Source organism: Phoxinus phoxinus (genome assembly GCF_949152265.1).
Source record: "Phoxinus phoxinus genome assembly, chromosome: 20".
Lineage (NCBI taxonomy): Eukaryota > Metazoa > Chordata > Actinopteri > Cypriniformes > Leuciscidae > Phoxinus > Phoxinus phoxinus.
Genome location: NC_136895.1, coordinates 10,342,667 through 10,367,719, shown reverse-complemented (window position 1 = coordinate 10,367,719; position 25,053 = coordinate 10,342,667). Strand labels below are relative to the sequence as shown.

The 25,053-nt window shown below is 39.7% G+C and overlaps 1 protein-coding gene across 4 annotated transcripts; it reads left to right on the top strand.

The window, feature by feature from the left end:
- The first annotated feature begins 427 nt into the window (after positions 1-427).
- Positions 428-21,512, top strand: mxi1 (max interactor 1, dimerization protein). 4 transcript variants are annotated; one of them, XM_079594007.1, is made up of 6 exons: positions 428-823; positions 3,179-3,296; positions 6,683-6,712; positions 16,090-16,204; positions 18,092-18,281; positions 18,531-21,512. In XM_079594007.1, the coding sequence occupies exons 1-6, from the start codon at positions 598-600 to the stop codon at positions 18,692-18,694; spliced, it is 843 nt and encodes a 280-aa protein (XP_079450133.1). In that variant the 5' UTR covers positions 428-597; the 3' UTR covers positions 18,695-21,512. The 4 variants fall into 4 exon arrangements, with proteins under 4 accessions (XP_079450133.1, XP_079450134.1, XP_079450135.1 ...); XM_079594008.1 differs by having other exon boundaries at positions 502-823; positions 18,534-21,512; XM_079594009.1 differs by lacking the exon at positions 428-823 and adding an exon at positions 2,573-3,026.
- The last annotated feature ends 3,541 nt before the right edge of the window (positions 21,513-25,053 follow it).

The following is a 25,053-nucleotide window of genomic DNA, read 5'->3' as shown; positions in this document are numbered from 1 at the left end:
AGCGTTATTTTTGTTGCATAGCAATGCTCAGTATGTCCGAGGGCGGCTATTGCGAGTATTTTGAAGGCTGTCCCGATTTCAGAAAATCAACTATTATAAAATGTACTATATCTCGTGTGGCTTAAATTACTGCAATTTCTTTCCAAATCTCTAAAATATAATGGTTGCTTTTCTGAAATGAGATGGCCTCCATGATGAAACAAAGCATATATCTTGCCATTTAAATTTCTTATTTTGTGTGTAGTATAGCCTATATGCAATATATGTAATGTTTTCAATGTAGAGCAACAAAAAATGTGTTTGCTTAAAAGTAAATTAGCTGTTAACGTTTCTCTCGGTGTTCATTTTCATATGGTATGAAACTATTTTTACGAAGGCACGAATCCGTGCCGATGACGTCATCGCCCGGGTGGTCGGGTCGCTGTGTGGACGTGACAGGGGAGCACGCGGCGGGCGCTAGGACCCGGGAAGCCGAAGCGCTTTATCTCCTCATCCATTACATTCCCCTCATTTATTCTGTAGATCCAGAGAGCGCAGCACAGCACAATAACTCTCATACAGTTTCAATTCCAACCATATTCGCTGCACGGGAACAAAATGGTGAGAAGTGAGAGAGAGCAACGGAGAGAGGAGGTGAAGGCCGAAGACTTATTTCTGGAGTCCGAAACATCTTTGGATCAGCAAGATTTTGAGATGTCTACTTGTCCTTTCAATGACGTTTTCAACTCCACAGACTCTTCCATGATAAACACTTTCCTGAAAAATGTACAAGTTTTACTGGAGGCTGCCAGTTACATTGAGAGCGCCGAGAGAAAAGATGGAAGTAAGTGAAATAATAGTGCACTTATGAGTTATTTTTGACTGATATGCGTATTGCAGAGAAACTGTTTCATTGTCAATAGACTCAGACAACAAAGGACCGAGTTCATCGAACAAGTAGACAAGGAACATGTGCATTGTACCCCGACATACGATGCACAGCCACGATGCTTTTAAAGGATCAAGTTTCCCGAATGTAAAAGGAGCCCTTTTCATATTTTAACATATTTTTATAATGCATATAATCATTGAATGCAGATACTTAAATTGTTTGGGTCGATTTCAGAGCTGTTTTTATCTGCACAAAGTGATATAATGTCAAATTGCATATGTTCATGTATTGTTTCATGCGTCAGAGACACAAAAACAGGGGAATAATTCCCTCTGCAGCACTTAATGTCCCAAATCGCATGCTGACTGTCCCAAGCTGGCATGCACTGTCATATGGGGCAGTCCAAGAGTCTGGCATTGTTCGGCAGTGAGACATGCCAGGCTGTTTGCCACCTCTCTCTTTCTCTCGAGGAACATAAACAAGTAAATAAATAAATAAACAACATTTGCTGGCACAAAACACACACTGACGTCACCTCTTAGGCTATGGTACAGCGCTTTGCACCTTATAACTCCATCACGCACGTATAATTGTGTATGTATGATGACTGGATATCAAAAAATGCACATCGCACAAATAAAGGCATTTGATCATACGACGTTGTTTTTGTTTGAGCTTTAAATTGTGGTTTATCCAGATAGGAAATTGTAATAAAATATCTGCGCATCCCATGTTTTATATTATTAGCATCAATTTTAAATGTATAAGACTAATCGTGTCTGAATAGAAACTAAAATAGTATGAGAAGTTTAATTAGCACTTTAGGAACAATATGCTTTCAGCAACTCGCTCCAATAGAGCGTCCGATTTACTTGCATTAACATTCATTGCGAGAAGCCGAATCATATGGGGGTAAATCTGAAATTGTATATGCAGACTGCATATATCTACTTCAAAAGAGTTCTCAAAATTGCCTTCCTGTTTCCTAGGGGGGTGTGTTCACATGACATCCACATGGCGCACTTTGCGCTGATCTGATTGGTCAGAGCTTGTTGCGTTGGCGGACGCTTACCAGAGCTTCTGACCAATCACAGAGCTGCGGGGCTATGATGTCATATGTTGCTGGGCCTGGCTTAAACGAGACTGGAATGGAGGGCTTGTGGGAGTTGAAGTGCGCTGTTTCCAAACTGGAAAAGAGCATTAAAACATAATTTTTTAAAAAGCGTTATTATGCCATGTAACACGCATAACGCAGATGAAATTGCCCCGCTTGTTACATGGCTACTTCCCAAGGAATTAAGAATAATAAATAAATGGATAATGAAATATTGATTTGAGTTATTGTGTTATCAGCCAGACTGCACTGCTATGTGGGGTTTCAGTTATAGCATATTCAGAAAAATAATGAATACATAGTAAGTTTCGTATAAATTAATATAAAAATATATTAGGTATCCTATGTTTTACACTTGTTTGCTAGAAAATGCTATTCATTAGGAACACGTTGTCTTACTCGTGTATAAATGTGTCCAATAGGAAATAATCTTTAGTGAGCTAATATTAAAGACAGAGTAACTATCTAAGCAAGGTTATTCTTTTAACATGTATTTGCATGGCTTTAAATCAGATTGTCGTTTGCGAGTTAAAGGGCCGGTTTGGCGAAGGACTCAATTTCCCACAATGCCCTGCGCCGAGGTCTCTATCCGCTCAGCTGTTAAAACAGTAGGTAAACAAACTGAGGGAGGAGAAAAGAGCGCAAGCACCAGGGACTTCGCAGGCTGGGCTCTCGGGGACTCTTTTGTACCTGTTTCTATTAATTTTATACACTTTATACTCGACTGTTTTCCTAAAGCACTTTTACTACTTTGATATTCAGGCGTCGGATGTTTTATTTGTGTTTAATTTCCGGTAAACCAGCTTGTGTTAACACTAACACAGTGAAGGAAATACCTCGAGTCGACGGTTCAGCAAATAGAAACAAGAATACAAAGTGAATCTTTGAAGGATTATTCAATGCTTGGTTTTGCTACGCGACAGCTGTCATCGTGATCTCGCATCAGGAAAAACATCCCAAGATTTATTCAAACGATGACTGCAGTGCTGAATATACAGACGTTACTGGAAGCAGCCGAATACATAGAGAGGAGAGATAGAGGTACATGATGTTTGATGGTTATACATCACGTTTATAGCATGACAACTGTCGTGTCATACGGACCAACGTGCGTTTTGAAGTGTGAGGGGTGTTTAAAGGGACTTGACCCGATTGGGATGTGGTGTGACTCGTTTCTGTGGTGTCTTTTTCAGAGTGTGAACACGGATATGCCTCGACCTTTCCGTCTATTCAGCACTCCAGCTACCAGAGACAAAGGAAATTCCGAAATAAAAAGTGCAACAACAACAACAACAACAACCACCACAACAGGTAAGCACATGATCTGACTCTCCACTTCCACGAGAAAGGAGAATAAAATCTGCTGGAGATCAGCCAGGGAGAGACGTGTGCATAGTTCACACTGCTATGACATCTGTCAGGACAGTCATATCACTGCATGATATATATATATATGGCCTTGCTTGAATTATTGCTGCTGTGTTTTCTTGAGCATTTCCTATTTGCCTTTTTTAACAGCTTTCAATTTCTGGTTCGGTTTTGTTATGTTTAAAAGCAGTATAAACTTTTAAATGCATTATGTCTGATTTACTTTTCTATATTTATGTATACATATATCTGTTATAAAGCGTGCTGTATTATTATTATTGTTATTATTAATGTTTGTTGTATAGTTTTGGGGGAGGGGAGCTCTCATCAGCTGATTGTCAAACGGGACTCTTGCTGCAGCGCTGAGGTTAGGGACCGTGTGAAAACTCACGTCCTGTTTTCACCTTTGGCCGCCATGGGGTTTCGTTTTGTTTGAACCGAAAGTTTTATTTTTTTGGTTTATTTCAACCCGTAATCGCGTAATATCAGCTAAATATTCATTTGAAAAAACGCACAAACCAGTTTTTGAATGTGTCTATTATAAAAAGAGTATTTTGATTTTATCCCGGACCCTTAAACACTGACAGCAACTGTTGTTTTCAGGCTGCCAAGGTGAACAGCCCGAGGCGTCTTTATTAAATTATATTTCCACGTTATTCTCCTTCTAAAACATGTTTTGGAAAATTATCGCCGACCTTTTTGCCGTAAAATTGCGATTTAATGAACGAAACAAATCGAAAAAGTTGCTGACGCCTCAATCCTTCAGAAACTTTTGCTGAATACCGAAAATAGTGCACGCGACCAAAAAACAACAAACAACAAAAACAAAAAACACGATATTGATATATGTTTTACTATATTTGAAGATGCCCAAAATGAATCTTAGTAGTCAGTTAACTAGGATCTATCAAAAATGGCTAGGTAGTTCACTATAATGCATTTAAGTTATATTTCCATGTTATTCTCCTTCTAAAACATTTTTTTTTTTTTTGGAATATTATCACCAGGCATCTTTTGCTAAATGTCGATTTAATGGAAAACAAATTAACATTTATACAGTAACAGGTGTTTTAAACGGTTTATTAAAAGACAGTTTTGTTTAATCATGAAAATGGTGATATGATGCCAAATATCTGTTATCTTGGTATGACCCTGGACCACAAAACCAGTCACATGGGTCAAGTTTGTGAAATTGAGATGTATAAATCACGGATAAGCTGAATAAATAATCTTTCCGTTGATGTATGGTTTGTTAGGATATGACAATATTTGGCCGAGATACAACTATTTGAAAATCTGGAATCTGAGGGTGCAAAAAAATCGAAACATTGAGAAAATCGCCTTTAAAGTTGTCCATTATGTTCGCGATTGTGCTGCATTCACTCACAAAAATATTTTTTTATATATTTACGGTAGGAAATTTACTAAATATCTTTATGGAACATGATCTTTACTTAATATCCTAATGATTTTTGGCATAAAAGAAAAATCAATCATTTTAACCCATACAATGTACTGTTGGCTAATATACCCGTGCGACTTATGACTGGTTTTGTGATCCAGGGTCACACATTATTATTTTTTATTTTTTGAGATGCCCAAAATTTGTATCTAGGTAGTCAGCTGACTAGGTTTTGTGGTGGCCAAAAATGCCAGCTGGCTTGGCAGTTCACTATAAAGCAGACACAATTCATATGAAAGGTTATACTCTCTTTATTAAATTATCTTTCCATGTTATTCTCCTTTTAAAACATGTTTTGGAAAATTATCAATAGTCATTTCCCGCCAATTGTTGATGTAATGACAATAAAACAAGTTGAAAATACAGTAACAGGCATTTTAAACAGTCAGCTGACTAGGTTTTGTGGTGGCCAAAAAAGCCAACTGGGTCGGTAGCTCACTAGGTTTTAAGACACTGTGTGGTGCGTGCTATTGCGTTTGGGGTTGGGGTTGTGTGAGTGCCGTCTGTTTCGTTTCACTTCATGTCTATCAGACATCTTGATGACTGATCTCAGGTCTGTGTTACTGTACACAAAGCGAACAGTGATGGAGGGAATGTAAAGGAAACACTTATCTGATCATCTGGCATGCATGTATGGAGGTGATTCGGTAGACTGACCCGAGGAGAGTTATCCAGGCCACCTCAGGTGGAAAGATTGTGGGGAAAATTACTTTTCCATATTGCCTACGTCAAAAACAAAGCGTGTGGGGCATCCCCGTTTTTGTTTGTTTCGTCTGCCTTGGGCAACACACAATTGTGTCACAAAGATTGTCACGCATGCTGTGAATTAAAATGACGAATACTAGTATACAGTAAGAAAACAATTATCCGTTAAGTTTACAGAGCACAATGCAGTGCGTTATTCAAACACCTGTAAAAAATACCTCATATTTCATTCATTACACAGTATATTTGCCTCTGTTTTTACAGACTTTTTTTATCACACAAAATCAAGAGCTGTGAAAACACAGCCATACTGTTAATACGTCTTTTCCTCCCTCGCTCCATTCCTCCTCCCCACTGAGCACACAAGCATCCTCCCGTGAGAAGCGGCGATACCATAAGGTCAGCTGCAGGATGCCAGAAAACACGCTCTTGGTATTAATAGTCGCCAATAAAAGGAAGTGGTCACATGACCCACGGAGAAGTAGGCCTTCGTTGCATCCACGTCTCGCAGCTCCTGCAACGGCATTGCCATGCACCAGTTTGTCCGGCCATTTAGTGCTTAGGAAAAGCTTTCAGCGTGTTGCCACACAAAGAGCCTCTTAGGGGGACGGCTGATTCACTTTACATTATTAACATAACACTGACTCGTGCTCTCAGAGAGGGCGAGAGAGAGCGCGTCCACTGGCACTCACTCATTGTACGAGGAGGAGAGCTCTCTCACGTGCTCGCATATATAGGCTGGTCATTGTGCGCGCTTTCTCTGCTCCGCACACTTAATTTCTCTGTCTTTTCGCTGCAAACAAAGAGTTGCAGTGACATGTGGGTCATCTAGAGGAGCCTTTATAATTCCCTCTGAAGCCACTGGATTGGTTGTGATGGGGGAGCTGGTTCAACCCTCCAATAAAGATTAATTAGTAAATCCATTGGAACCTTTAATGACGCATAGCCTTGTTCTTTACAAGCGGCCGCGCTTTTTTTCCCCTCTCGCACGTTCTCTGATCTCACGATTAGAGTTGACGTTTAATTCGGGAGCCAAGTGCTCGAGAAATAAGCTTGTGTTTATGATGAGGGTTATGATAAAAACCTTTAGTGCACTTAATACCTCACAAACTCACAAACAAGTTGAATTTTGCTCATTCATTGCTTCTGTTTTGTTTTTTAGGTCCACACACAATGAGCTGGAGAAAAACCGGTAAGTACGATTTTTACGTTATTTTTTTTTTTTTTTTACATTTTAAGGCTAATTCACATTGCACTGACAGACGTCAACAGGTTCATTAGGTTTTGTGAAATCAGTGCGTTAACCCTGTTGTCATTGCACTAAGCTTGTTTACACTGATTGAACATGTTCAGTCTACGTTTGTTGGGTTGTGGAAAGTCTGAGAAGTGACTCACTGTAATCTGGTGATTGTTGCCGTTGGTCGGCGTCTGACGTGGCAATGATTGAGAATATCACAAGCCAGACTTAAACTTGCATCAGCCTCATGAGCACCACGACTTAAACTTGTGCAATTATTGACCTCAATAGGCACAAATTATTAGAAAAAGGAGAGAATCTGCAAGGAGCTGAGATACAATATCATATCAATATTTGGGCCCCAATATGAGAACATTTGCTTTAGATCGGAGGTCCAGAGGGACACAGTCCTACAGAGTTTAGCTCCTACCCTGCGCCGACACACAAACCTGTAGGTTTCAAATAAGCCTGAAGGACTTAATTAGCTGGATCAGGTGCATTTAATGAAGGTTAAAGCTAAACTCTGCAGGCCTGTTGCTGTCCAGGAACTGGGTTTGACACCCCTGCTTTAGATTCTTAGGGTACGTCTACACGATGTACTAAAAACGGAAAAGTTTTTCCTTTGCTTTATACAGACGACAACGCTGTCAAAACAATCCCCGTTCACAAGGATTGTTATGCATGCCACACCAGTAGTTGGCAGTGTCAATTTGTAAAGAAACATTTCACGTCTATAGTCTGAACACGTAATGCGCTTGACGTCACCCTTTTTTTTTTACAAATTCACGTTTTTGACGATAACCTTATCATTTTTAAAAACTTGCTCTTTGAAACCTGTTTTCAAAAGCTTGCGTTTTCGGGCCCCCAAAGCGCAGTTGTCGTGTAAATGTCGTGCCAAAACCGTTTTTAGTCCAAAACTGTGTAATCCGCCCTTTAGTTTAGTATATTGTGTAATATATTGCAATCTTTTATTTGCAGTCTATATTGGGTGTTTGTGGTTTGAGTGCTTTGCATAATTGAAGGGCACGAGTTTGTAAGTGTCAGTAAAAAACAATGTGAGGGAACTGCGTACATACCAGGTTTGTCATACCAGGAAAAGACTGCAACCCTGTAAAAATAAAGTTATATGGATGGTGGACTTTCCCAAAAAGATTGATGCAATTAAAATGTGTGATTCTGTAAGGAAATTGATACAGAATCATGAGGTGAAATATCGCAGTGCTTTAAAATATATATTTTTCCCGTCACTTGAAGTATTGAAGCTACTCTTAAAATGAATAAAATATAACAGAACATTACATAAGGCTAACGGAAAGCTGAAGAATAGTCCTACAGTCCCCAGCTTGTCCCTGCAGCAACAGGTACCTAAAAGTGAAAGTAAGTGGTGACCCAATTCTTCTAATCTAAGGGCATTCCCTCTCCTCATGGCTCGCCCGCCCCTCCGTCCTAAACAACTACTGCAGTCACAGTTTCAGATTACTAGCCAGAGTGCAGGGAGAAGACAGAAACCAGAGACACAAACATATGTCCTTTCTTTCACAATGCCAGTTGCATAATAGGAACAAAATGCACAAAAGGAAGCTAATTATTAATGTAGGTGTACATTGTTACTTTCTTTGAAATGACCCATACCTATGGGTGGAGTTTTCTTTGGAATCAACACCCATGTGTGGCGTGAGCGTTTACAGGCAACTGTATGTTTTAGTCTCACGAGTTCTTATCTGATAGGCGTTAGACGGCGGCAGTGCGGGGCCTGCTGTTTAGGCACTGCACGCGAATGCTGAGGAACCACTTCAAAGACTCAAAATAACTCTTGTCTAGACGAGCAGCAGCTCCTTTGTGACCCTCTTTCTGAAAACATGGAGATCTATGAACTTGCCTTAAGCAAAGCCTACTCACGTTTATTTGCTTGCCAATCATTTTGGTTGGGACATGGGTGAGACAGAAAACTTTTTGGGCAAAGTGATCAAAGACTTAGGCTACTGGTGGACCAAAACAGTTTTAGTTCAAATCGTTTTGAATACACCATAGGCCTGCTTGTGTTGCTTGAAAATAGCCTCATCTCCTCCCAGACCAGCTGTGTTTCTCAGATAATGTCTACACATGAGAAGGGTTGTCACTGCGCCGACACGGGGTTGTATGGGTTTGGGGCAGATAAAGATGCCAGGGCTTGTCGGACAGCCTTTAGTGTCAGCAGAAAGAGATATTACACAACACATCATGACGATGTCAGCAGCCACACCCAGCATTAAACCATATTTCCCCTGACTCCACATTACTATTCTGTCTATTACAGTTCTCAAAGACTGGACGCCCATCATTTTTATTTGACCTGATATCCCTTCCCTTCTAGCTTGTGATACACCACAATACTTTGAAATAGTCATACGGAAGCACAGGGTGGCTTTACTGCAGTCCCGAGTGGCAAGCGGTTGCCATTTCGTCAGGCATCACATACACTTTCTGTTTGATGAACATGTAGGATAGCTCACATTGTTTTTGTATGTCAGAAAGGAAGAGGAAGGAGATGAAAGCTTTGTGACCGCATTCTGGCTTCTCGCGACACATACAGAGAACATATGTGTTCATATAAGCATGCCGCCTTTTGATCTTATGATACCTTTGAACAAATGTGGTGAGCCTCAACTTCCTGAACTTGGGTTAGGTTGCAAAGTTCGGATGTCAGAATGTATTATGTGCTGAGGAGGATGTCAAAGTGAACTGATTTAATTTCCAATTATGGGTGTTATGTGGTTGTTAATTATTGGGTACATGCAAGTGAGGGTGTTTGGCTGTGTGTTAAACATGTTGTCGTGGTTGTGTGGGCCGTGGTGTGTTTGACAGTCAGAATGCAAAGGCTCAGGAATAAAGCTGCCAAGCTGGCTTACTGAAAATAGACCAACAGCCCTAAGAAAAGATCTTTTCAGAGCGTAGAGGAGCCCGGGCTGATTGGCTACAACACTCACACCCACAATGAGAACTGTGAGGAATAAAGTGCGTGTAGAAGATAGGACGTCACCCGTAGCCACGGTGTACTCTTCAAGAACTTGCTGTCGACGACCTTACGTGTTTTCCTTCCTGTGTTCTAAGGAAGATGGACTCAGAACATTCCGCTCCCACTGGGAATTCCGGAAAAACTCTGGAAGGGAAGCCAGAACTGGCTGTTCTCGCTGATCTGATGCCTTGTAAGCTTTTCTTGGCCAGCAAAAGCAGCTTAGGAAGTGTGATCTTTGGTCAAGTAAGCAATGCATACTCGCACACGTGCCAGGGCATGTTCGTAAACGCACACGTAGACGCACACTCATGCTATGGAAGGTTGACAAAGCTCTGGGTGTTTTGGGTGAGTCAGGAAGGACACACACCCTGTGGCAGTCTTCAAGTTCTGTGGGAAGGGTATAGCAGAGGACATTTGACATTCGACTAATGCTCTGCCTTGCCCCACATTTACTGTGTTCTGTAAAAGAACACAGTGTTTCATTGCATAAACACACAAATACAACATGCATGGCTACTAGTGGGTAATGTTGCAGAAACGACACAAACAGACCCACATCCTTGATGGCACTGTGATCCTTGCTATACAACAACAACAGCTAACCTTTTTAGACTCCTCCTTACTAATACAACCAAATTCTTGAATTACAGGCTGAAATCTATAAACATTCCTGGGTGGCATAATCAGTTGGATCAGCAACACCCTTAAAACCTGATAATGAAGTCTGTATGATTAGTTTCGACATTTTGTCAAAGTATGACCGTTTGCAGGCCTCAAGGTTGAAACCTAACACTCAAGATAGAGGCAGGGACCAATTGTAATTGCTTAACGACTGGTGAATGAAAAACCCATTATTGGGCAAACTACTTATTGAAATATTAGGGGTACGTGTCCTCCTCTATGTAGGCTATATGGTGTTTTCTGCCCTGGGGCCTGCCACAGATTGTCATATATTGAGTTCTGCTTTGCCTATGGAATCACCATGGCAAGCTGGACAAAGCCACACTATCCACCCATCCAATTGGCTGAGCCCTTGAAGGTCATCCAATCATAACCAACCACATTGATCTGCACCCTTTCTTTGTGTGTCATGGCCTTTGATCTGATTATGGAAGAGTCCTATGGCTGTTTGCCGTTCCACCACCGCTGTGTTTATTTTTTGTGTTTGGATTAGGCATCCTTCCGGGGAAGTAAAGTGGATTGAGTGGATTTTCTGAGAGAGAGAGAGAGCGAGAGAGTGGTGTCATTCAAACATCTGGTGACGTTTCTGTTTTCTGATTTCGTCCGGTTTGTTTTTGGTATCACCTCACATTTTATTAGATTACCCAAAGTGTGCACACCGTTCTGGCCTATTGAAATACGTGTAATAGAGAGCCGTATAATAGATAATCTGTGTTTTTCATGCACATGGCCATCTGCAGGAGCTTTAGGGATGGGGGCAGCGATCACATGACTACACACATAAACTCTGTGGGCATGTGAGTGGGGTCTGCTGGTCTGGGCTGTGTGGAGCAGATTACAGCTCAGCACGTGTGAACTAATCCAAGTGTTACTGATGGGCCAGAGTGGGCCTTGCTCCTCCACAGCTGTTACCATCTGAGTTTGTATGTGCTTCTTTATTTCCCTATGATCTTTAGCCATCACTTTGCCAGTAGTCCATGTGCGTTTAATCAGGGGTGCAACAGAGGTATATCCTCGGCCCAATGTAATTATCATTCTGTCTCCCACTACTAGGGATGGGTCCCAATGTTCAACTAGTTGCCCAACAACCGACTAGACGATTGGAAGTGACAAGTTTATTCACGCATTTCATTTGTTTTTAGTTTTGATATTTTTAGGGATAGTTCTATAATTGGCATGCTTTGCCTTAGTTTGTTAAGACTGTTAATAGAATAAGTTGTGTCTTTTAAATTAATCTTCTTTAAAGTAACTTTTCTACAGCCTTACACATTCAGGAGATTGACTTTGGCAATTGCAGTTCATCTCACACAGTTTTTTTGAGCATCCCACCACGAGAATGGCATAAAGTTAAAAATAGTCCATCTTGTAAAAAGCCTTCTTGAAATCCTTGCAGTCGATTACATTACGTTGCACTCTGTTGATGTTGACTACTAGTCAGTCAACTAGCTTTTTTAGGCATCCCCAACCACTAGTTGATTTTGAAAATATGTATTTTTGCACATCCACCCCTCTTTGTGTGTCGTACTACAGTAAGCTGTCATTGGTTCATGGCTCAAAGGCTTCTTTGTTTGCGAGCATGTTTACATATAGCCTAGTGCTGTCACAGTGTCTGTCTATACTGTATTTCAACCACTATCTCTCTCTCTCTCTTCCTCCCACCTCTTTATTCATCTCTTTTTATTCTCTCCATCCGGACTACCCCCACCTTCTAACTTTACATCTGTAACCATCTCTCCCTCCTTCTCCCTCCCTCCCTTGCTTTCTACCCACATTTGTAGGTTGCTTTTATTCCCAGCATGAGTGCATGTTGCTTTTAGGTTGGTATCTCTTTAATATCGTGCTTCTAACGTAGCTTTCCGTCCAGTTTTCGGGCAGATTACACGCGAACAGAAGACTAGCAGCAATAATGGCCTCCCATCTGTGTGTGGGGGAGGATACCGCGCTCGTTTAATCTGAGAGCTGTTCGAGAGCTCGGGACTGTTACTGATATGATGGGGACATGTCTTCGCGCTCACTCGTTGTGAAATCATAATAAAAGCATGAGGCCAGACCTTTAAATAAAACAAGCTGGTAACCCAGATGAAGCTGTCAGTCCCACTGTATTGATCAGATCCGAACTAGGGCTTGAGAACCCAGAGCCTCTTCTCGCTCTATAATCTGTGCACTGGTGTGCAATAACCCAGCCATGTGACCTAACGCTCCAAAGGCATCATGTGAGGCATTAGATAAAAACATATCAAAGGGGAATCTGTAGGAAAAAACCTTGCCTTTTGTTGAGTTGCATGCATTGCTGTATGAACCTTGCATGTCTTATCAGTGCAGATTTATGTTTGCTGCACAGAAAGGGCTGCTGATTCTGTGTGGGAAATGTGAGATTTCCTGTTGTGGATGAAGCTAGCTATACACAAATATATATAGGTATAGCTGGCAAGTAGCCAGGCCTACACACAATCGGCACATTTTGTCATGCTGATTGAGAGGGGGAAATATGCATGTCATTTTGTGTTCTTGATGCAGATTTGAGGATCTGTCAGAATCATGTCCCCCTTTTGACCTTGAATTATGAACAAGTTATTAACATGGCAAGCCCATGACATTATGCCAACACCATTCATTATTTACCAATAGACCAAGCAGAATCTGGGACAAGCATGCGTTACTTTTCACCCCCTAATAAAATTCCCCCACCACACCAGAGGACCAGTTCTGTTTCACAGCCTTGCTGTTGCCCATATTCACATTGTCCATCCGTCCATCCATCCATGTCTAACATTCATGTTATTTTACACTGTGCTGTATTTACTTCAACATTTAATTTGATTATTTCCCAGTGTTAATAAATAAATTAAGATTTAGGCTATGTTACAATTGTTTGTGTATAATTAAATGCAACCAACATTTCACGATCGTGACAACCGTGACTATGAGCCTGTGTGTTTATGTTTATGAGTCATTTAAAGGGCACGTGAAGATGTTCAGATAATAAAATTCTTGCTCCGGGTGTAAAATAGAGAACAAGTCTGAACATGCTCAACCTTAAGGGGCACGTTTGATTTGAGTTATTATTAAACTTGTGAGTTGTAGTGAGTTCTGAATATGACTAATGCAGAGGAGTGTAAAATCCAGCGTATTTACCAGAGCCAGATCTTTAACAGACTCAGCTTACAGCTTTGAAGCACAGATTCTGCACACCCACGATTATCAAGGGTCATTCGTTTACGGTTTTAAAACCAAATGAAACTGCCTGCAGATGCAGCATTTGAAGGAATAATAGTTAACTCGGTTTAGTCAAATTAAAATGGTTCACTGTAAAAAAAAATGGTGCCTTAATTAAATTAAGTACAATCAACTTGGATGTTTAAGTCATTTCAACTTAAATTACATTAAACTGTCGTTAAAAAAAAAGTTGAATCTTGTATAACTTATAATTCAATTTCGTAACTTATTTCGATGAGTTAAAGCAATGCAAAAACATGTTGTCATAACTTATTGATCATGCAATTTTGTGTTCTCTGTGGAGAATGCGATTGCAGAATGCATTGCAACAATGACTAGAATTAAAATTGCTAGAATAAAAATGGAATTAATTTTAAGTCAGTCTCCCTTGCAAAAGGCTGTTTTTATTTGTGTGTTTATGTAGTGCTACAAATCAGCTACTTCCATGACTCTTCAAAATAAAGGTTCCAAAATTGGGTTTTCTTTCTAATCTTTTAGTGATTATTCTTCTTAGTGTGAAGAACATTTCAACCGTTTTCCACTATAAGAAAAAAAACTTTTGTGGAATGGAAGGTTTCCATGGATTTTAAAGGTTCGTTACATAAAGAAATAACCTTTATTTTAAGTTTTAGAAGGCAGCTGCCTATGTAGGAAGCAAACTCCTAATTGATAATGTGATAAAGTTAATGTTACATATCTTTGCAGTGCATGGATTGCTGTATCACACCACAAGTTATTCTTAGTAACTGAAACACACCTAAGTTTAGATCTTTTTACATACGCCAGTCACGCATGTTTTTGCTTTGTTTCAGTTTTGTTTTCTTATGTTGTGCAATGGGTCTTTCCAAGTATCACAGAAACTAAAGTGTTTTATGTGTGACGTCATAATTAGGTATTTTAAAGATGTTGTTTTCCTTCGAGACGACGGGCTTAGTGATAGTTGTTTGGCACGGTCTCTGTCTGGCGACTGAATTGAAGTCATTTATCATGCCACACACACACACCAAAGCAAACACGCACGTATATACAACCTTCCCAGCAAGCACTGCTTGTGTGTGTGATGTGACGCCCGTCATGTCTGGAGACAGATGATATGGGGGATAGCGTGAGAAGTCTTTTAGAGATATTTAGGTTACATGTGGTTGCCATGCCAATGGGGTTGTAGGGCAAAATCGGTGTAGGCGAACTGGAGGCCTTGTGCAGTAATTTGTGCGAGCTACAAGTCAGCCTAAAATACCATTCTGTCACCTATAGCCATTAATGCACCAGGTTGATCAATCAATGTCCACACACACTGAAGGCAGAGAGAGAAACGTCTGCAATGAGTGTGTGTGTGTGTGTGTGTGAGAGACTGCTGTCCAGATAACAGTGCCCTCTCTGTGGCGCTCAGACGCGGAGATAAGGCTTGTGATAAATCTACCGGCATTGTCACAGGCTAGACAGACTGTATATGTGAAAGAGAGAGAGCAGCCTTCTTCATTGCCGATAAGGAGGAATCCAAACAGTATTAGAGTTGAAAAGCCTCAATAACACAATTAGAGACACACTCTGATACTGATCACCCATGCGCAAGCACACTCATGCCCGTGCGCGCTCGTAAAATGTAGACCGAGCGCCTGTTGTGTTTTTCTTTCATGATTGTATGTATCATTGATAGTTTTTGTTAATTCAGTTGTTCATTTTGATTAAATTTTTTCTTCAATTTTGTTATCTTTTTTAGTTAAATTGGAAATGAGAAATGGTTACTTATGAGAAAAGTTTGTGTTTTATATTCAGTTCAATCATGAAACTCTCAAAATACGTTTAGCATAGCATGTTAATGAATATGGCAGCGTTTATGTATTTGGTCTTGGCGAACAGATATGCTGGCGCTGCGTGAATAGACGTACATAAATCCCGTATCTGATCTAGGCAGGTGGAGCTGGGGAGGTGGAGGGGTTCAAATGAACTGAAGGACTAGATTACAGCGAACACTGAACCAGACTATTTAAATGTTGAGCAAGCAATCTCATTGGCTGCAGGATAAGCAGAGGCCAATCAGATTGTGCTTATGATGAGATTGCTAACAGGACCATCAGCATGCGCCCTCTAGAGTTCCAGGACTAAACTAGATATAATGTTTATTTTATTAAAAGTAATAATTTTTTGTATGACTTTAGCTTGCGATAATAACCCGGTTGGGCGTATAGAGTGAATACTGCAGGTCACCTCTATGTCAGAAAGGAGATGATTACAACCTCGAGCACTTTGATTTCTTTGAATGTAATCTTTAAGTAGTCAGTGGGTGTGTGTGTGCTTTGTGTTTAAGGTACAGAATGAGGTGTTGTCTTATAAGCTTTTGACCTAACCACACACGCACAGCAAGTCAGCAAGTTCATTGCATTGTTTCAGGGTGTGTGCATGTGTGTATGAGGCTGACTTTTGTTTTGTCGTGTTTCAGGCGAGCCCACCTCCGTTTGTGTCTGGAGCGATTGAAGACCCTCATCCCGCTGGGACCAGACTGCAGCCGTCACACCACTCTGGGACTCCTCAACAAGGCCAAATCACACATAAAGGTAAACACACTTGTGAGGAGCTCCCATGGTTGTCTGTTGCTCCTACATTAACCCTTATAGACCTATACAGCCGCCGGCGGCTAAAAATAACTGTTGTTCTTAAATGTTTATTAACTTTTGAACCGCTTATCCAATCTGTATGCTTTAAAGAGTCCCGTAAAGAGGAGATCCGCGGCTAATTAATCGCGTTTGGACATTCAGAGGCTCCGTAGTGAATGTGTTTGCGTCATCAGGTTTTGATCAGCATTGATTCGTCATAGAAACCCATGTGGTTTGTTTTTTTGAGCCAAACAGGAATGATTGTTGATGCTTAGTCCCATCCTCATGCCCAGATTGGTTTATATATATATATAAGTCACTTTTGCTTCAGTGTTCTATTACAATGTTTTCTATTTATTTTACTTCCTGAACTTTTTTGGACACATCTACATTGTCAGTAAATTGAAAAACACAACAGCTTTTCACTGACAATCGCCTATAATAATGTTGTAATAAATGGCTATAACTTGCTTGGGGATTGTTACATGTAGTCAACATTTCATCTGGATATCTGGAATATCCAAGTAAAAATTTCTAAAGGAAAAAATCCAAACTTCAGGAGGATTTATTTGAGTTGAGTAAAAAAAAAAATCACAAAAAATGTGCTACCATTTTTCTTAAATCTGGTAAATTCATCCATTCCAAGACAAAATTAATGTAAAATTGGGAATTTAAATGTGCTAGATGGAAACTTCAAGTTCTCCTGTTTAAAATGATATATGGCACTTGATGATGACTGGTATAATGGGTTAGAAAAACAAAGAAAAGAACAGGCGAGTCCAAAATGCTCCAAAAATGTTCTAGGTCTTTAAGGGTTAAGCAAATAAGAGCTATGGCCCAGTTTTGGCCCATGGTGCTCATGTGGGAAATATGAGTTAGAATTTGGCTCTTTACTCTCGCCTTGTGATTTTCCTGTCCACCGTAAACCAGGAAAAGTGGTAAAAATGGTAAATATAATTGCTATCCCCTTAGTGATTGTTAAGCGTAGACAAATACAAGCTGACTCATTGAGGCCAAAATGTTGGGATCACATGACTCTACATCACATACTTAATGGCTTTAGATATGCATCTGATCTGAATCTCGTTAACCACTAGCCAAAATGTACAAGATCACACCTAAGATACTCGCATTATTAACATCCGCACATTTAAACAGCCACTACACCTTAAAAAGAACACGCCGGTTCCTGTGAATACAGCCACGTCCCTTAATGGGACAATTTAGTTTCTATCCCTTAAGAGCTTTATTGTAAAACACATGTCAAGCACTACAGACAGATACTTTCTATTGTTGGAAATATGCATTGTGATCATAACCCTTTTATTTTCAGTTTGGTTTTCATTTTGAGGTCTTACTGGTTTTCCCCTTCATAACAGGTTAAGCTGTCCCGACCAGTTATGTGTGTGTGTGCGCACGTGTGTGTGTTTGTGGTTTCAGCTGGGGTCATGCTGTATTGTTCTAGGGTTATATATTATAAGGTCACAGGGGTCGTGTGTGGAGGCATTATTGATCCGAACTGGGTTCAGAACTGTAGTAAACTAATCCATCAGTCACATGAGCTTGGCAAACACACCTCTCTCTAAATAGGTCTTTCCTGCTGTTTTATGTAGTATGATGTTCATAAAGTGGTTAGTCTTATTGAGGTCAACACTGGTTTGAATCTGGCTTGCAACATTTCCCAATCCAGTGATGAAAAAGGGTAAAAGTAAATTAAAGGTCTCGTAGTGCCGAATGTGTCTTTACTTATGCATTAGCTGTAATAACCATTGATTACAGCGTGAATTCTTTTGTACGAGTCGTTTTTCAGTAATTATCCGTGAGTCACCGTTCTTTGTCTTCCCACAGAAACTGGAGGAAGCGGAGCGTAAGTCGGCGTACCAGTTGGATAATTTGGAGCGAGAGCAGCGGCACCTCCAGAGGCGCCTGGACCTGCTGCGGGGCGGTGGGGGGGTGCTGGAGGGCGAGAGGACACGCACTGACAGCGTGGGGTCCACCCTCTGCTCCGAGAGATCCGACCGCTCCGACTCAGACCAAGGTACCAGCTCCATCTATCTATCTATCTATCTATCTATCTATCTATCTATCTATCTATCTATCTATCTATCTATCTATCTATCTATCTATCTATCTATCTATCTGTCCATCTATCCATCTATCCATCTATCCATCTATCTATCTATCTATCTATCTATCTATCTATCTATCTATCTATCTATCTATCTATCATGTGATGCAATGAAAACGATGTCTGACTCTGTTTCTCTCTCTCTCTCTGTGGGCACAGAAGAGATGGAGGTGGACGTGGAGAGCACAGAGTTCTCTAATGGAGAGCTGGACAGCATCAGCACCGCCAGCACCAGCGATCTGGACGACCACAGCAGTCTACAGAGCACTGCCAGCGACGAGGGCTACTCCTCCTGCAGCATCAAACTGGCCTTCAGCTCATAAAACCAGCTCCCCTTCACACACTCACACACACACACACTATCCCAGCCCTTCAAATGACTCCCTTTCCCTCCTCAACCAATCAGAGACTTTTAAGTCAGGTGACCAGAACACCACCCGCCCAATAGAACGCCTGATTTACTGTTTTAAGTTTGTGAATGTATCTGAGAATATTAATGAGATGGAAACAATCTGTGATTGTGATTTAATTGGGTTATTAGATGGTTTTATCCCTGAATAAGATATTTTTCTGATAATTCTCAGCATCTAAACCCCTTTTTCCGAAAGGAAAGCTAAGATAGATGTTAATTTTTAATTCATACCCCTGATCGTTAACTCCCTACATGAATGGGCCGTGAACTGGTCACTAACTAAACCCATCCAAATTGGACCACCTGAGAAGCGAAACTCCATATCAACACAAGGAGTCCCGAACCTGTTGATTTCCTTTTCACCCGCTCTAATGGTTCTAACGTCGCTGCTCCACGGCGACGAGGACTGTCATTGGTGCTACGTGACGAAACCAATAAAGCAGAAAGACCTACTGCATTCATCAAAGACAGCGGCAGACAACTATCCCATGGCTGTGGGAAAATTTTGGTGCATTTAAACCGTGGAACCACTTTCCAGGCTGCAGCTAAAACCCAGCGATCTTGCACTCGACTGCATAGAGCCCTCCGTAGAACTGGCGCCACGTCAGAGAAATAACCACCCCTGTGTTTAACTAGACGTCTCTCCTGGCAGAAATAAGCAATAAACTCTTGTAGTCGGATCAACACATTAGCACTCCTACTCTTAAGACACAACACTTGTGTCCGTCCAAAAGAGCAACGCCAACTTGCTCGGTTTTTTTTGTACATAAATACGATAGTTTAATAAATTAAAGTTAAAATAAAAACTGAGTTGAAAAAAAAAAACAGGTAGTTATGGGTAGAAATTGCCTCTGTTGCTGTATGTCTTGTGTTATGTGCATTTTAAATTATATTTTTGCAAAGATTGACTATCTTCCTCCTGAGAGTCTTTTGTGGTGGCATGGACAGTGTTATTTGTTCATTATGCTGGATGAAACGCTAGTTTCAATTCTGTGGCTGCCCAAGGAATTACGACTTTCTTTAAAACGAAACGACAAGAAGAAAACGAACACGTTGAAGTACTTAAAATCGGACATCGCACACAAGAACGAGTGAGCGCAGGCAGTGTGGACCTCTGTAGAAGGTATGCTAAGTCTTGAGTGGCGCTAAATATTTATTGATTTGAAGCTGAAAGGCATTCCACTACTAGTATCGTGTGCTGTGGACGTGGAGTGAGCGGCGCGTGTGCGTCAAAGGGTGCTTTCACACTGGCAGTTTAGTTCAAAACGGGACTCGGTTCGTGTAAAATGGGTGATGTGAACGCTGTCATTCGGACCCCTGAGCGCACCGGGGTACTGAACCCAGGACTACCTCTGGAGCTGTGGTGCGATTCGGGTGAATGTAACCAAAGTAACCTGCGCATGGATTTTAGCCGACGACGAAGTCATTAACTCTACAAAACGCGTGCAAGGGTTTACATTGGGGATGATTTACATTTGATACGAGTGCAATCTGAGCGGCCAATGGAGGGCTCTCACAATCTGCCGTCTCCTCAAAAGAGTCCAGCCGCCTTCATGCGACGCACATACAGTAAACCCAAGTGTCCTTCACTCTGGTGCGCTTAGTACCAAATTAATATAAAACACAACGTATTGTTCGCGTCCTGTTTTCTATCATACGCCGTGCACGTTTCTGATGACGTATGATGATCACAAATGCTAGAATCAATGATAGAATAGAATCAAGTGTGAATTTGAAAAAAATGTTGCGCTCCAAATAGGTAAAAAAAAGCTTTTGCTTCAGGTGCATAGAGCCAAAAGGGTATTATAAACGAGCAAGAAAACGGCTTACCGCACTCTGAATTCAGTCCAGACTAAAAGCTACACACGATTCAAGTGTGAAACTAGTTCAGCGCTGCGGGTTGTCCGGGACTCGAACCGCAGCAACCGTGCCCAGTGTGAAAGCACCCAAACTCGGCGCGTAGCGCTTCAAACTCTTGCTTCCCGCTGTACTGTATGTTAAACTTTTTTTTTTCTTTCTCACTTTATTTTGTGTGAAAAGATCATTCAGACTTGACAAACTTTCCTCAAGTCGTATTTATTTTCTTTCCTTGATCCGAAATCGGAGGTTAAAAAGGTTAACTTATTTTGTCCCTCAGATCTATGATAATTTCCCTCTTCCAGTTCTGTTCCCTAGTTTTGTCCTAAAATCGTAAACTCTCCCCATCTGTGATAGGCTATATTATTATTTTATTATATTTTTTTCTCCCTCAAACGCAGAGCTGCTTTTTAGTGCATATTAAAGCCAAGTCTAATTTGTAATCATTCTGCCTGAAACGGAGCAGCACGGGACATCTGCTAGGTGTCCCGATCCAGCATCAACCAAATGCGTTTGGATGCTGAATATGTGTGGAGTAGTTCTACTCACCCCTGTTAAGAGAGTTTTAGTGTTGACTGTTTTAGTCGGGTGTAAATGCTTTGTGTTTAGAACTGATTCGGTCTAAACTGTTTGCACGTTCGATGGAATCGAATTCAAATCGGTGCTCTATTAACACCTGGCCAAACCACAGACGAGAACCTTTATCGTCGTCCTCCACTGAGGGCACATTGCTTTTCTTTTCTTTTATTGTCTCTCCTTTTCATTCATATTGTTTTATTGGTTTATGATATAGGCCTATCTGCACTATGTAAAGCCAGGGCCCATACTGAGAAATGCCAGTGCTTTTTTTCTTTTTGTTTCGTTTTATTTAATTTATTTTTTTTCCGAAGAGAATGGACCGTGTTCTTTTGAGGCCACCGTACCGATCCAGGCCCGTATTCAACGACACTTCCAAGAGAAATGGTGCTGGTCTGGGATCAGCTCTCCCACGTCTCTGATCTCAGTCGCTCCGGAGGAAAAGAGAAATGCTAAACGGATCCTGAAACGGCATCTGTGTTTTGTCAAGGGACTCGGGGAAATGGGGTCTGTTAAAGGCGAAGGTTTTCCACCCTGGAAGGACAGAGGTCCTGATGAACTTGTGGCCATTCTTTGTAAACATGCACTCTGATTCTAGCTGTGAGTTAAATGCAATACTTACAATAAACACCAAGATTGTCAAAAAAAGACCAGGAAATGCCTCCTGTTTCTCTTCATTTTCTTTTTTTTTTAGTTGTGCAAATCTTAGTAGCCCACTGATTTTTTTGTGTAAATAGAAAACAGAAAATCAGTTGTTACTTTAGTCTACAATATTTTATTTACATTTTTAGTAGCATAATTTCCAGAAGCCTACTATTTGAGTGTGTAGCACTTCATTTTAAATATGCTAAGATTTCATAATTATAATTTAAGTTACACACTAATAAAGAATTATTGCATTTTCCAACAGGAAATAATGAACTATTTTCAGAAAATAGGCTACGTGCCATTTTGTCTAGCGGTATGCAGCTGCAGTTTTGGTGACGTGATGTCAGAATACAAATTAATCACTTTTCATGTGGCGCCATCTAGTGGCCAAACTATTGTTTTCTGTTCTGCACCCTTACTGCCATGACTGTAATGGTGCTTTTTTTTTTAAACAATCTTTTTTTTTTTTTTTAGATTAATTTTATAATATAGTGTTGTATCTCAAAACAAACACTGATCAGAATTAATCCCGTGATTGATCTACAATTGTATTTATTATTTATCATCTGCTGCCCTCTGCAGGTCATTCAGGATAATTCAGAGTTACCTGTTCTACATTAACATATCTGTTGTTATATAAACGGAGTATGTTACGTCTGCCTCGTATTTTGGTTGTGTTTTCTTTCCCCCCTTTTGTTCTGGGCTGTCCTAATTCTTAGGTTGCGCGATTGGTTGGTCCTCGTGTCAATCATCATTAGACAAAGTGACGACATCCCCCTAAAGAACCAATCCGAACTCAAATGATTCAACATCTCTTCAGTTTGTGTATTTGATCTTGAAAAGACTTTGTATGGAACCAGAAATAATAATATATTGAAGTTTTCAAATCAAGACAACAACACATGTATCGCTATCATTTCATGTGCTTTGTAGTGAAATGTTTTAGAAAACTGAAATAATTCTAAGGAAATTTTCTCTGATATCATATAGATAGACATATCATCACATTATTGATATCACATAGATATCTCATATGGTGCAACTTGGGTTTGTGGGACCTAGATCGTTTATTACTGTGTTTCCAAAGACTCACTATTTGCATTATACATTTAATATATAGGCTACAAAGCATGCATAAAGAAGCACCACTGTATTATCATGTGTTTTTGAGCACACCTTGGATTAAAGGTCATAATTATGGTAACCTATATCACTATTATGTAAATAAATACCATGACACATGAATTTCAGCAGGCCTACCACAGTATTACCATATATCCATCTGATACTGATACTTCCTCACTACTTAGTATGAAAGAGTTTTAGCCTATATTTTTTTGTTTTACTTCAATGGCACAAGTAATCATTTAAATGTTAAATGTATTAACAAATTAGGAGTTTATGACACATTATAATACACATATTGTTAGTTTGTAAAATAAAAGTTGAATGGTTTCTAACTCCTCGTATTTGTACAGTTTCTATTGCAACAACTACTTTTTAAAGATGATATTTACTTATATAAAAGCCCAGACGGTCCTCGGTCGGTTCTGACCGAAATATTTTCTGTTTTGAATTTTTAAAAATCACAGCTTCATCTGAATGTTATGAAACTTGGTGACTTTTATGGCATTAGGTATGTGAATACAAAAAAAAATTGAGGTCATGATCCGAGCATGCTAAGTGGTCGTGAAAAAAATAGTCACACTTGTGGTCTTCGGTCAAAAATGACCGACCCATAGGAAATGAATGGGAAATTTACAAAAATTCTAAAATTCTCCGCATTTTTGTGTGTACAATCTACAAAACGGACACAATCCTAAAAAAAAGTACACCGCTGGAAAGGGGGGAAACTCTACAATATCAAGAGTGCAAAACAGACACACCCACCCACACACACACACATACAAACACACTTTTATACACATACACACCAATAAATTCAGATTACAAAAAATATGTTTTGAATTTTTAAAAATCACAGCTTCATCGGAATGTTACGAAACTTGGTGACTTTTATGGCATTATGTATGTGAACACACAAAAAAATTGAGGTCATGATCCGAGCATGCTAAGTGGTCATAAAAAAAATAATCACACTTGTGGTCTTTGGTCAAAAATGACCCCCATAGGAAATGAATGGGAAATTGACAAAAACACAAAAATTCACCCCAAATTTTTTTTTTACATTTTTTTTAAGTACACAGCATTAAAGGGGTGACACTCTAAAACATCTAGAGAAAAAAAAAATTAAAAAAAAAAATTAGAAAAAAAATTAAAAAATAATTTTTCATAATTTTTTTTATTTTTTATATAAATATTAAAAAAATATATATTTATATTTATATTAAACATCATTATATCACTAAGCCATGATGACATATTAGGTGGATTGTGTGATTTCCACTCTAGGATACATTTTTCTAGGCTTTCTAACACAATGTTTAGGTTTGACTAATCATAATGCAAAAACTAACACTTTAAATCACTATTTCTAAAAAAAAAAATATATAAAACTTGATAAGAAATAGTTTTTGAGATTGTTTAAATATATATTCAAATCCACAAAAAAAAAAAAAAAAAAGTAAATGTGTCCATTAAACAGCTGGGGAAGTCACATGCCTCTCCATAGAGTGCTGTTTATGCCATCTAGTGGTTACACCATGGTTCTACGCTTTCTCTCCATACTCTCACCAGATGGCGCTAATCTGCTTCAAACATTTTTTTTTTGGAGGCCTAGACTCTATATTAAACTAACATACTGCATAAAAAAATGTAAAAAAAAAACAAAAAAAATTAAAAAAATTTGTATTTTTTTCAATGGCAAAAATAGACCATAAATATTGCATAAATATTTAAAAATTCAATCAAATTATCTCAAAATACAAAATTAAAAAGAAAAAATATTATAGAACAAAAATAAATTGCATTGGTTTTACTGGGATGGAGGAAATTTAATTTTTAGGTGTCCGGTCACTTCTGACCGGGAAGGCCCAGGAGGTGACTCCGAAACGAAGACCGTCAGAGGGTTAAGAAAATTGTAATTATTATCTTACATACAATTTTATGAAGATGAGCCCATTGTTTTGAGGAATATCAAATAAATGCATACCATTTTATGACTTGTTGTTTTCAGAATAAAAAAGACACAGGCTGCACCATGTGGTTAAACTGAAGCACAAACCAAAA

Bases quoted from the DNA above. Each gene is read 5' to 3' on its own strand.
- mxi1 (XM_079594007.1), top strand. From the start codon at position 598: ATGGTGAGAAGTGAGAGAGAGCAACGGAGAGAGGAGGTGAAGGCCGAA. The intron at 824-3,178 runs GTAAGTGAAATA...TGTCTTTTTCAG, and splicing joins CGCCGAGAGAAAAGATGGAA to AGTGTGAACACGGATATGCC. The intron at 3,297-6,682 runs GTAAGCACATGA...TTTGTTTTTTAG, and splicing joins AACAACAACCACCACAACAG to GTCCACACACAATGAGCTGG.